The 14,458-nt window shown below is 41.9% G+C and overlaps 1 protein-coding gene across 3 annotated transcripts in view; it reads right to left on the bottom strand.

Moving 5' to 3' along the window:
• The window catches only part of cep290 (centrosomal protein 290), a 192,500-nt gene that overhangs the window by 79,638 nt on the left and 98,404 nt on the right, over positions 1-14,458 (bottom strand). For all 3 annotated transcript variants that reach the window (XM_084335330.1, XM_084335329.1, XM_084335331.1), the window contains exons 27-28: positions 13,325-13,476; positions 7,831-7,942 (exon numbers count right to left, since the gene is read on the bottom strand). In XM_084335330.1, the coding sequence (XP_084191456.1) occupies positions 7,831-7,942; positions 13,325-13,476 (264 nt within the window). The remainder of the gene's footprint in view (positions 1-7,830; positions 7,943-13,324; positions 13,477-14,458) is intronic.

Below are 14,458 nucleotides of genomic sequence, written 5' to 3'. Positions count from 1 at the left end.
CAAGCCCTGTTTGATGGCCAAAGGCTCATTCCACTCTGTGTGAGCAAATGAGTACTGTCCCATCTTTGTTCTGTACTCCAGCACAGTGGATTTGAAATGGAACAATGACTTATGAGGCTAAAGCGCAGACTTGCAATTTCAGTGACTTTTTTCATTTCCAATTCTACTATGGCAGTAAATGGAAGATTTAGACAGGAAAAAGTCACATATCTGTACTTTCGCTCGTGGAAAAAGTTGGAAAGTCTGCACTTTAACACTTTCAATGCCCACCACGTGATAACACGTGTTATCAGCCCGACGCCTGAATGCCCACCACGACAATTAGCGTGTTATTTTTTTATTAGCGTTCTGAATTCATATTTCATCAACCGAGTCTCCCGTTGGTAAACCAGCCCCATGAGCTCAGATGTGAAAAAACCGCCCCCATCGTCTCCCAGATGGTAATGCACCCTTTTGGAATGGACTCAATGAAAATGGATGAGAAAAGAAAAATCCGGAATCCACATTTTACTTCTCAGGCATGTAACCCGAGCCGATCGGATTCATTGTGGACCCTCAGAACAGCGTGGAATACATATGTCCAGTATGCAGCGTTGGATCAATAAAAGCGATCGATTTTTGGAATGGCGATCAGGAATTGGAATGATCTTTTTGGAGAACATCTGATCTGAGGTAAGGAATCTATTTTACAAGTCTTGGGATAATCAGAGTTGTATTCGCTGAGATCTCAGCGTTCGCCCTATGTGTGATGGGTCTGTATGTGCGCGACCGCTTTGAGGAAATCAGAGAATCGATTTTTCAGATCGCCTATATAGCGTGCATACGTACACATAATTATACTATCGGTTAGTACGAGAACTCGAGGTGTAGCCATAGTCGTCAGACGTAAGTTAAATATTGAATTAAAGGGGGTATGGTCGGATGCGGATGGGCGTATAACTATAGCTAGGATTGTACACAATACCAGGAAAATAGCGTTGGCAGCGGTATATGCCCCAAATTTGTACGAAGAGGGTTTCTTCACTACACTAACCGATGAAATGTTAAACCATCCCGATTACTCATTTATAATAGGTGCAGATTTTAATGCCATTTGGAATCCAAGGATGGACAAATCTTACCTCGCCTTTTCCAGCGAACAAAAAAATGCATCTAAAGCATTAAAGGATTGGTCAAAGATTACAGGTGTAAATGATTTATGGCGTTCACTTAATCCCACGACCCGAAAGTACTCTTGTCGATCGGCGAGACATAACACATTATCCAGAATTGATTATGTCTTTGCATCCCTGAGACTATTTGATAAATATGAAGTGGAAATGATACCCAATGCACTATCAGATCACTGTTATTTACTCCTAAAAGCAACATTTGGTATACTATCTTCCCGGGCCCCAAGATGGCGTTTTAATTCGATGCTGCTTAATAACAAGGAATTCATTACACAACTCAAAGAAGCTCTCATTGTATTCCTACGGGAGAATGCAAACTCGGTGCAAGACCCCAGAATAATATGGATGTCGGTAAAGGGTATGATCAAGGATTTCACTGATAGATTTTCCTCCATAATGCGCAAGAATCAATGCACAAAACTGTCTGAACTGGAAATGCTTTACTCAACGTTATTTAATTCTTTAAAATACAACAACTCAACTAGACTAGAAAATCAAGTTAACGTACTAAAAACAGAGATCAATGCCATATACAGACAACAATCGGAAATGCAAATACGCAGCACAAGACAACAGCAGTACTCCCAAGGTTCTAAACCTAGTCACCTATTAGCCATGCGATTAAGAATTAATGCAAAATTTGCAGATATAACTACCATTAGAGCACAACAAGTACTTGAAACAGACCCCAAAATAATAAACGATACATTCAAAGAATTCTACTCCGACTTATATAAATCAGAAACGACCTTCGATCAAAACAAAATGGACACATATCTTAATCAAATTATTCTCCCTAAACTTTCAGAGGATGACGCTAAACAGTTAGAAACACCGATCACACTAGAGGAACTCAAGAAGGCCATATCCGAAATGCAAAATGGTAAAGCTCCTGGAAGAGACGGTATCCCATCAGAAATGTACCTTTCTTGTTGGGACATAATTGGACCCTTATTACTAAATATGATCTTATACTCAGTCAAGGAGGGGAGCTTCCATAAAAACGACAATATTGCACTCATTTCAGTCCTTCTCAAAAAAGACAAAGACCCCACCGAGTGCGGTAGTTACAGACCCTTAAGCCTCCTCGGAACCGATGTCAAACTGTACTCTAAGGTATTAGCCATCAGATTACAAAAGCATATGACGTCTTTAGTTCATCCGGACCAAACTGGCTTCATAAGAGGTCGCCTGATCACTGATAACATAAGACGAATACTGCACGTACTAGATGCAGACAAGGACGACACCATACCTAAGGCGATGCTGTCCCTGGATGCTATGAAAGCCTTTGACAGGCTGGAATGGTCGTATCTATGGGCAGTACTAGAAAGGATGGGGTTAGGAAAAGGATTCATTGATATGATTAAAGTATTATACAAAGACCCATCGGCCATGATTACAACCGGTACATTCATCTCCAAAATCTTTCCGGTATCACGCTCAGCCAGACAGGGTTGCCCTCTTAGTCCCGGACTATTCGATCTATCATTAGAGCCTTTAGCACAATATATAAGACAATCCCAATCCATAGAACCAATCGTAATCAAGGGCACACAACATAAAATTAGTTTATATGCGGACGACGTAATATTGTTCATGCAAAGCCCCAACACCACATTGCCTCATCTACTCAAGTTGATTGAGAACTTTGGTGATTTATCGGGATTTAAAATAAATTGGCCAAAGTCGGCTTTCCTTCCACTTAACACCCATGCAAAAAAAGATACAACCCTCCCAGGTGAGATACCTATGGTAAAACATTTTAGATGCTTGGGTGTGGAAATATTTCCCACCATAAGACAAACGGTGAAGCACAATTACACAAAAATACAGAACAAAATCAAAGACGACCTGGACAGGTGGGCAAAACTTAAAAACTCAGTACAGGCAAGGGTATCAATAGTTAAGATGGATGTACTACCTAGAATCAACTTCATCAGTTCAATGCTACCGTTACCCCCTCCAGAGGGTTACTGGAAAAGATTACACTCCTCCACATACAAATTTATTTGGAATAACAAACCACCACGTATAAAAAGATCCACCGCACAGAGAAATAAAGCAGACGGTGGCATGGCAGTTCCAGATTTTTTCCAATATTTTAAGGCGTACACATTAAGACCATTGACAATATGGTTTGATCCCCAAGCATTAGTATCCTGGAGAAAATTGGAAGAAAACATAGTAGCCCCACATAGACTGAAGGACATAGCACACACTAAACTACCAATCAAGCACTGTGAGCGGAAATTTGGCCCCATAATTACCCATGCGATCCGGATATGGCGTGAAACACAAAAAAAATATCCTAACCCACAAAAATGGCACAATCACACTCCCTTATTCAATAACAATGCACTCTTAATTGAAAAACGTCCTATAAGATTCCCTATATGGGAAGAGCAAGGCATACACTCATTAGGGGATGTTTTTAACAACCAGGGTTTTTGTAGTTATAGAGAGATATGCACAAAATTTTATCTCACCGAGTCCACATGGCTTTTTTACTTACAGTTACGGCTATGTTTGAAGTCTCACGGTGTTCCATTAGACATACCAGTTGAACACCACAGATACCACAAATTCTTCTATGAAAGAGAGACATCGAGAGGTTTTGTATCAGGTTTTTATTATCAATTACTAACGTCCTCGTATGAAACCCTCCAACTAGACTCTGTCTGGAGGAGGGATATACCAGACCTGGAAAGTGACTTTGATTGGCAAGGAGCATGGGCAAATGTCCGTCTTACATCAAGGAACCCGGACCATCAACAAATCAATCTTAACTATATTCACAGGACATACTTGACTCCTATAAGACTGAACAGAATGGGTCTTAAACAAGACTCAAAATGCTCCCAATGTACAAATGGAGACGAAGGGACATTTATGCACATGTATTGGGACTGCCCACCAGTTAAGGCATTCTGGAAAGATGTGACCCATCAATTATCAAAACTCGTATCTTGGAATATACCAGTACACCCCTCTGTATTACTATTGAATGATGTTTTTGAGTTTGCAGTAAATCCACAGCTAAAGAGATTGGTTTTATCGGGTATCACAGTAGCTAAAAAACTGATCGCATCACGCTGGTTTCAACCGAAAAAAATGTGCCGGAAGGTTTGGTTTCTTACATATCTCGATGTGATTTATCAAGAAATATCTACAGCAAGAATTCTGGGTCTCAACGAATCCAAAATGTCAATGTGGTTAGAAGTGGTGGAGAGAGGCGGTTAGGTGGTCGAGCGGAGATTGCGTTCGTCACCAGCCCCGGAGCTGTGAGCTTGGTTCGCCTGTTCGAATCCAGCTCACAGCTCCGGGGTTGTCACCAGCTTGGCTGGCCGTCTGCACTGATACAATTGGCTGTATCAGAGGGTGGGAGAAGCTGGCGGGGTGGGTCCGGGTCGTTGTAAACAGCGACTCCTACAGTTCGGTCGGGGCGCCTGCTAAGCGCGGATTGGACATGAGGGGGATAGTGTGGTCCTCCCACACGCTACGCCCTCTCAATGAGAATCCGCGCTGCCAGGTGAAAAGAAGCGGTGATTGGCTGGACGTGTGTCGGAGGAAGCACGTGGTAGCCTCCACTCATCCAAATGATCTGACTGTGGGGGGTAAAGCGCAGCGACCAGGAAGGGACTGGGAATTGGCATACGACTAACATTGGGATGGGAGAAAATCGGAGGAAAATGGAGGGGGAAAAAGACAAAAAAAAAAAAAAAAAAAATAAGTGGTGGAGAGAATAAAAGCTAGTTTATAATGGTAGTGTCTGGTTATGAGTGAGGGATAATGGAGGTACTATCCAAGGAGGGGTCCGGGAGGGGGGGGGGGGGGGGGGGGGTTCGAGCTGGAGCATATGTGTGTAGGGTTTTAGATAATAGGTATTAGGGGTATATCCTGTATAAGACATTGGTATAATTGGTAATTTCGCTGGATATACACTGTATACGGTAAAATATTATTATATACCTTTTTTTTTTGTTTTCTGTTTCTGTACTTGCATGTCATTTTAGCCACCTTAATTGTTAGTTTCATTATGCATTGTGTGTTGAGTACTGACTTTTAATAATTTTGTTTTGCAATAATAATAAAAAAAAAAAAAAATTATACTATCGATAATCTAGCGTTTATTTGAAAACGATTCATAAATAGGCCGAAAAATTACAATGTTTTTGTGTATGCCAGAATATTCCAGTACAGGGCGTTTATCATGGAATCTTTTTATTTTCCTTGAAAACGAGGGCTTTTCAAAATGCTATAAAACGAAAATGAACAGATAAAAAAAACAATCCGCTTCGACAATGTTGACTGGAAAACGAGTCATTGATAAGCGACGGGCAGATTAGACACATAGCCATAATTTAAAACATAGATTAGGCGTTATTAACGCTAACATTGAAGTGGATGGTGGGCATTCAAGCACTAAATCGTGCGCCCCCTGCTGGCACTGAAAGTGTTAAGGTCACAGTCATTGTTCCATTTCAAATCCAATGAACTGCAGTATAGAAAGACAACAACAACACCACCATGTTTCCCTGAACTCAGACTTACAAAAATGTAATCATTCTGTGTCTTGTTCCTGGATCTTGTAAACAAGTTTCAAGTTTCAAGTTTCTTTAATAGTTGTCATACAGAAGTACAGAATACTTTTATACAAAATGCTTCTTACTGTTACGCTCCAGAGACTGTGCAAGACAAGATAAGTATGAAATAAAATAACATAGTATAGCATGTAAATTAGAAGTAAAAAAATGAGGTCACAGTGTTCAGTATAGACATACCGTATGTACAATGTTCGATGCAGAATAGACGTAACTGAGTTACCATATAATATACAATATACTATGCAGTGTACTAATATACAATACTATGTAGTGCAAGGCAGAAATGGGATGAGGTGCAATTTAGGTACAATTTACAGTAGGTGTACGAGTTGTAGTGCAAATCCTTTATCAATAAATATAAAGTGTGTTTGTGTGATCTAAAGTGTGGAGAGTGGGTGCTGCAGTGTGTTGTTTGTTTAAGTGAGTGTGTGCGTGTGGGTGTGTGTGCTGTGTGCATTTGATGGTTGTTGCATAGTGTTTATTGTTCGTTTAGCAGCCTGATGGCCTGGGGATAGAAGCTTCTTCTGAGTCTTTCTGTGCTCGCCTTAAGACTCCGGTATCGCTTGCCTGACCGCAGCAGTTCAAAGAGGCAGTTGTTCGGGTGGCTGGAGTCCTTGATGATTCTCTTAGCCTTCCCCCTGCACCGCTTGTTGTAAATGTTCTGGAGGGTGGGAAGCCCCCCTCCAATTGTGCGTTCGGCTGAACGTGTCACTCTTTGTAGTCTGCTACGGTCTTGTGCAGTGCTATTCCCAAACCAGGAGGTGATGTTGCCAGTCAGGATCTTCTGACTGACTTGGAACTTCCTTAGGCGCCTGAGGAAGTAGAGGCGTTGTCGTGCCTTCTTCACAACACTGTCAATGTGTGTGGTCCATGTCAAGTCCTCGGATATGTGGGCTCCGAGGTACTTGAAACTGTTCACCCGGTGCCCCATCGATGCTGAGGGGGCTGTAGTCCTTGACCCCCGACCTCCTGAGGTCCACAATCATCTCTTTTCTTTTGCTGACGTTCAGGGAGAGGCAGTTCTCCTGACACCACTGTGACAGATTCTCTACCTCTTCCAGGTAGGCCCTCTCGTCGTTGGCAGAGATCAGGCCCACCACTACTGTGTCATCAGCAAATTTGATGATTGTGTTGTTGTTCCGCTGTGCCACACAGTCATGTGTGTACAGGGAGTAGAGGAGGGGGCTCAGAACACAGCCCTGGGGGGCCTCTATGTTGAGCGTGATGGATGAGGAGGTGCAGTTGCCTGCTCTTACCACCTGGGGTCTGCCCGTCAGGAAGTCCAAGACCCACTGGCAGAGGTCATAGTTCAAGCCCAGGTCCCTGAGCTTGGCTATGAGTTTGGAGGGGACTATGGTATTGAATGCTGAGCTGTAGTCGATGAACAGCATTCTCACATAGTTCCCCTGCCTCTTGTCCAGGTGTGATGCTGTTGTGTGCAGCACATGGGCTATGGCGTCCTCTGTTGCAGTGGAACAGTAATTTTTTTATTTAACCTCTATTTACCCAGGCAAGCAATTAAGAACAAATTCTTATATACAAAAGCAGCCTGTCCAAAAAGCAAAGGCCTTTTGAGGGAAGGAGGGGGGGGGGGGGGGCACAGACATTAGGCCTTTTCTTTCCAGTGGTCACTGGCATCTGGTGGGAGGAAGACGTCTCTACACAAACATGTTGTTGGAAATGTTGCCAGAAAGATTTATGTCAGCTGTCTTAATATGTGGTGAAAAATAAATACCATAAATACGTGAGCAGAACACTGGTATTCCCGGTGATTATGGTTCATATGCTCGACATCTGCTTATCTTCGCATACAAACAAGAGTGTCAGCGTGATCCATTGGGTGTGCACTTTTTAAAATGTTTGTATTATTAAATATGAGGTATTCATTAGTGGAGAGGCTACGGACAATGGACTACCATCTGCTTAGATAAAATCTGGCAATTCACAGAAATGGTGTCTATTACCTGGTAGTCTAGGACTTGTCTACTTGGCAGAGATGTATTACCTGGTAGTCTAGGACTTGTCTACCTGGCAGAGACTTATTACAGTACCTGGTAGTCTAGGACTTGTCTCCTTAAAGCCTCCACCTCCTTTTCTCTGGACTGCTGTCTGGCCTCCAGGGCAGACGCCTGCATCGTAGCGACATCAGACACCTCCCGCAGCCTGCATGAACAACACGTCTTTCAATGGACATTCTTTCCACAAACATAATACGTATTAGTAACAATACTTTATAGTTATATTTTGTTCTACATCTTATGATTTCTCTATCCTGCATTGTTTTTTGTATTGTTTTTGCACATGATTACTATTATTTATTATGAATGCCGCAGTGGCGTAGCCAGAAGTCTTAGTGTAGGTAGGTGGGCCCAGAGATTATCATGTGGGCCCAGAGATGATCATGTGGGCCCAGAGTATATCAGGTGGGCCCAGAGATGATCAGGTTGGCCCAGACTCAGAGATGATCAGGTGGGCCCAGAGTATATCAGGTGGGCCCAGAAATGATCAGGTGGGCCCAGAGTATAAGGTGGGCCCAGATATGATCAACTTTACAGCCATACAGTACCTAACATATACAATTCCAAGACTGTTTAGTCTTGGAGCTCCACCATAAAAAAACCTCAGAGTAATTTTTTATTCCTCCCTCTCATTTAATGCACATATAAAAAATGTCACCAAAATTGCCTTCTTCCATCTTCGTAATATCGCAAAAATGTGCCCCATTTTAACTCTGGCTGATGCTGAAACCCTGATTCATGCTTTTGTCTCATCACGTCTGGACTACTGTAATGCAATTTTTTCAGGCCTACCTAATTCAAGCATCAAAAATCTTCAACTTGTGCAAAATGCGGCTGCACGGATACTAACTAGAACTAGAAAATGTTATCACATCACACCAGTTTTGTCCGCCCTACACTGGCTTCCTATTCAAGCCCGATCTGACTTTAAAGTGCTACTCCTCACCTACAAAATTTGAAATGGGCTTGCACCGCTCTATCTATCCGATCTCATCTCCCGATACTCGTCCACTCGTGCTCTGCGTTCACAAAATGCGGGGCTTCTATCGATTCCTAGGGTTAAAAAGAAATCCGCCGGCCACAGAGCCATTGTCTACCGCGCTCCCTACCTGTGGAACAAATTACCTGCTGTCGTCAGGGGCGCCTGCTCTGTCGAAGCTTTTAAATCCCTGCTTAAGACCCATCTTTTCTCTCTCTCCTTCAACCTACCCTGATCTCACCTGGTCGGGGACTGACCTTTAGATTAATCTGTCTAGTTTAGTTAGGATGTCTATTTTCTCCCGTGTCTGCTTTTCTGCAGCACTACAAACATGGGAACTCTCTAATCTCCCTGTCTCCGGCTGTCTCGGAGCGATGACCGGAGTGTTGAACGTCCCGTGATTAAGACGGGGAGGATGCGACCCTCTTTGCGCCGCCCCTGTGCCTCAAATAGATTCGCTATCAGCTCTATCTTTAATCTTTCAAAATGTTCAGTTGCTATCGCTATCAGCTCTATCTTTAATTTTTCAAAATGTTCAGTTGCTAACGCATGCACTCATCTGTGTTTCACTACACACATGAGTGCATGCTTTCCAACTGTCAGTCTGCAACACTACTATCACCGACATCTAAGAAGGGAGATCCTCCCTTGAATGGCCCTTCTAAGGTTTCTCTCCTCCACACTGCCTGTGGTGCATTTTTCCCTATTGTTAGGTTTTAGTGAGTTTTTCCTTACCTTCGCGTGGGGTATGTCTGGGAGTGTTTGCATTCATTCATTTATTTGCATTTATTTTAAATTTGTTGGACCTTATGGTGTTCTTGTTTTGTTCTTGACTTATTGTTATGTTTCTTCTTGACTTGTTTAAAGAAGACGTGTCCGGCCCATGGGGACATTAACGTGTGTTGTCGGGCCTTACAAATAAATTTGATTTGATTTAGAGACCACAGTATGCAGAAATAGTATATAAAAAAAATAAATGAGATTATAAAATATTTTTAGAGCATGCAAAAAACCTACATGGTTATGCTCTAAATCAGTGGTTCTCAAACTACGGATTGCGACACAAATTGGGGTCAGTGGGGTCGAGCTTTGGCAAGTAAAATATATATATATAAAATAAAATAAGATAAACGCTAAAAAATTTATCTTTAAAAAATAAATAACAGTGCTGTAATACAATGTTCTAATAAATATGCATGGTCAAGTTCAACAACGTGTGCTTTTATTTTGATATTCCTTAATTGACGCGATGCATTATTAAAAAAAAAAAGCTTTTTATGGCCACGCAGGACCGACAGAGGAGAGAGGGAGAACGGGAGGAGAAGTAGGGAAGACATGCAGCAAATGGTCACCGGGTGTGGGAAGCGAACCCGGGACAACCGCTTCGTGACTCAGCGCGCTATATGGTGTGCTACTGGAGCGCCCCAACGCGATACATTATTAACTCATTGATGGCCAAAAACGTAATATCTCATGTTTCGCCGCCAACCGATGAGTGCCAAAAACGTAATATCTCATTTTTAGATCCTTTGATATTTTTCCTTTGATCCCTGTTCGATACACTGTTCGAGCTCCCTATGTCTCTCTGGCTCATCTGCCTACGTTGGAATTGCAATGATGATCGAATCTCACCAGGTGGCAGTATCGCCTACCTTTTGAACTGGGGATATCACTTGTCCCCAGTACTGAGTTAACCTCCGGCTGTTTCCGCCTAGGAGTGGATCACAACATATCAATCGGTGGAAGATTTGGTGCCTCAGAGCTATTATTTCCTGTATGGTAGCCGTGCCCAAATTTATACACAAGTAATTGCGATCGCCATGGGATTTATTCATTTTGGAGTACTTTCTGACTGAGGTAAGGTCTATCTTAGGTAACCTGCTGGTATTTTTTTTTATGTAAAACATGCTTCTGTACCGATCACAGTGTCGTGTTTTATCGGACGTAAAACATGCTCGACAAACACGATCCCAGTTTCTAGTTAAAACGACCCCCCCCCCTTGATGATTTTGTGAAGACACATATGTATATGGTATATACCTTTGATTTGGAAGTATTTGGGGTTTCAGGCGATCAACCAGAACGATTTGGGCATAGATAGCGATCTATGAAAAAAGACTGGATTATTTTGGAAAGGGGCGATGTTTTTAGCGTATAATAGCGCACAAACTACAGTATGTAGAAATGAACTAGTTAGTCAGTGATGGACTATGAACAATGCCCATCAAATGAGCCATACTATTGTCTCCATAGCTATAATACAGAACACACAATGGGTCTGCAAACATCGCTAAAATGGTCAATAACGCTGGCGCCAGACAGTACAGATGGGGAAAGGGCGTGGCACTCAATGAGTTAAGTGTGGGGTCCCCAAAAAAATTTCCTAAATAAAATGGGGTCGCGGTATAAAAAAGTTTGAGAACCCCTGCTCGAAAGCTACATGGGACTAGCACTAATTGGACATGGGTGTAAAGGGGAGATTCTTGTGGTTCCATTGACTTCCATTCAGATATCTCGAGGTGAAAGGTCAAGGACCAAGCCCATTTTCACCCCATCTGAGAAATATCAACTCCCTTTCCTGGAGTGGAGAGGTAGTATGATATGGGTGATATCTAGAGATTCCTTGATACTATTATCGAAATTTTGTTGTTGTTGTATTGTACAGTTTAAAAAAGGTAAAAAGAACCAATGTACAAAACTCCATATAAATAGGAACATAATAAACCACATTGTACCTTACTGTAGCCGACCATAATTATACTGGGATTCATAGCTAAAATAGAAACCACTACATTGGAATCCATGTAAGACTCCAAAGTCAAGCGCAAAATGCAGGAAGGAAGGCTACATATTTTTGCAGTATTTGTATAAGTATTTGATATCGAATGTAAGTATCAAAAGTAAAAGTGTGTGTTCTACATGATGTTTCTGTATTCCAGTGCTTGGGAGCATTCAACCCATGAACCATTGACCTCTAAAGGTCATGTAAACCCGTAGGTCCCCCCTGCTTTTCTTTATCATAAATCGATCAATAGAGACCGTATTAGATCCCCAATTATCATATCATGGGGTATCAATGGAAAGCCACACTCATTGGCTACAACCCTGTCCAAAAATCTTCGAGATCGCCAAATGATTGACGGAGCTAGAGCCCCCGGAGGTCGGGGGTGGTAATGTGTACTTTGGCGCACGCCTCACATATCGGCATGTAACTCGAGAACCGCTGAACGGATTTTGTCACCTGAAAGGGCAATTGACAGGCAACAAATATGGCTTTAATTCTATCTATATATTGTATTAAAAGAAATGCACACCCAAGCCTCTAGAGGTCGGCAAAGTGGCGCGTCACGAATCGTCCTCATGAGGGCCCACATGTGGGCCCTTGGATGTTAAGAGGTTCTGTTTTTTTTATAATATTTTTTGTAGCAAAGAGTAAATACCATAACCCTATCAAAACAGTAGTCAAAGTGTATATTTTCATTTTTACCAATGTTTCATACGATTTACCGATAATACGAATTTATCGGAAAAATGCTAATTAAATCTATTTTATCGTAAAACCGCAAGGAAATGACTAAATCCAGACCCTGCCATTGGAAAGAGGAGCCTTTTCCCTATCCATAGATGTATGATTTGGCTATAATAAGGTCAAGGTCAAGTTCAAGGTCAAATATGAATTAAATAATTAAAATCGATCATCATTTATTACTGTATCTACAAATCCTTCTGTTTAATCATCTTCCCTTTATTCATTTGCTTAGATTTTTTTTACACTTGATCTCAAGAAAGTGCTGAATGAGCGAGCTCAGCTTGCTCACAATTGTAACATGGTGTTATTCACTGGCACAGATGCAAAAATAAATCGTAATTTATATTCTCCCTTTTTTCATTATAATTGACTCAAGCCTAGTAACAGACACAATATTTCTGACACTGGAAATACATACTCCCAGGTCCCTAGATGTTCCTAGATACCAAGAACATGCAAATTGGCCTTGTAGAAGTGGAGCAATCTTCCATTTACTTAGGCATGTACCTTTAGGCAAGATTTCTGAAAATAGGGCTACAGCTTAACAGGTTAAAGTGGTATGTGATCCAGTTATGCTACTCTGATTGCCACAACTATGAAATTGACAGGCTTCAAATTTGAAAGTACATACTCTTCATCAATTCTTACCATGTTTTCTATACAAACAATTTTTCTTCAAAGTAACTAGTTTACTAGTCTGATGGTTTCAGATAAAAGTACAATATTTTCTTTGAAATGTGGAGTGAAAATATAAAGATCCCTAAAATGGAAATACGCACATAAAGTACATATCAATTATAATTATAACATAATTAACATTAACATAGTTCACTGGTCACCTGGAACAACAAACAAGACATTTACCGTTGATGAATTATGACAACACATGATTTTAGATTTTGGGGATTTTTACCATTTTCCAAATAATTCCCAGGCCGGAAAAGATTATTCTCCAATTCTAGGATATCTTTAGGTCTTTAATAACCACATAATGACCGTCTAAACACGAACAGACTTACTTTGAAGACTCAACGCGGAGTTCTGCCTCCGCTCTCTCCAACTGGGCTATGCGGGCGCGGTCGGCGTGACTCACTGCCTTGCTCACGCTGTCCACCAGCTCATCCCTCAGCTCCCGCTCCATCCTCTGGGCCTCCAGATTCAGCTTCGTCAACTGAAGCAAGAGCAGAGAAACCTCAAGTAAGACGTTGGCACATTCTGCAAATTTTGCCATCTTTTACGTTTATTATACGTCAAGAGGTACAATCGTACGTATCGGCCTTCGTCATGCTGTGAGTTGGAGTCATTCCGCTGTCGTACTGGGCAATATGAGGCTACAGCCTACATCCCACGTCAGCCGATACACGCAATCTTAATATCAATATCACTTTCATCATAACTTCCTGTCCAACAGGCCACAAGCAGAAAGGGTCAACAGTTCACCTTCACCCACCATTATTCTCAACGCCTGATGCTTCAAAGGGGCGCATACTCATTTCTCTACACCGACTGTACAAACAGCTGTCCATCCACCACTAGCATCTACCGCTATATGCAGATAATACCGCCTTCCTCACACTGCTCAATAACAACAATGACTCTCTCTCTGCTTATTAACATTCCACTTCCTGGTTTAGAACATAGCTTTCTCCACCTTAACATCTCTAAATAACTGCTCATTAGTGGTGGAGTCCTTCAGATACCTTGGCATTATTGAGCCAGTTCGTCCATATGCTTACAGTCACCAATAAGAATAAACTCTTGAGGATAACTAATTTAGCCAGCAAACTCATTGGTATTCCCACCCCCAACCTATCGGATTATGTCACCTCATCCCGCATTCATGACCTAGACCACCCACTCTATCAGAACTTTACCCCTGTTCCTTCTGGCTGTAGGTATAGACTACCCATGTGCTGAAAGACCTTCCTTCTGACTGTAGTATAGACTATCCATGTGCAGAAAGACATTCCTTCTGACTGTAGGTATAGAATACCCATGTGCAGAAAGACCTTCCTTCTGGCTGTAGGTATAGACTATCCATGTGCAGAAAGACCTTCCTTCTGGCTGTAGGTATAGACTACCCATGTGCAGAAAGGCAGAAGGTGTTAACAAGAGCTTTAAATAAGTAAACAGTCTGTGGAGTGTCAAACCAT

Source organism: Notolepis coatsorum, assembly GCF_963971535.1.
Source record: "Notolepis coatsorum genome assembly, chromosome: 18".
Taxonomy (NCBI): Eukaryota; Metazoa; Chordata; class Actinopteri; order Aulopiformes; family Paralepididae; genus Notolepis; species Notolepis coatsorum.
Note: the sequence above shows the minus strand (reverse complement) of the source record. Positions and strands in the feature narration are given on the sequence as shown.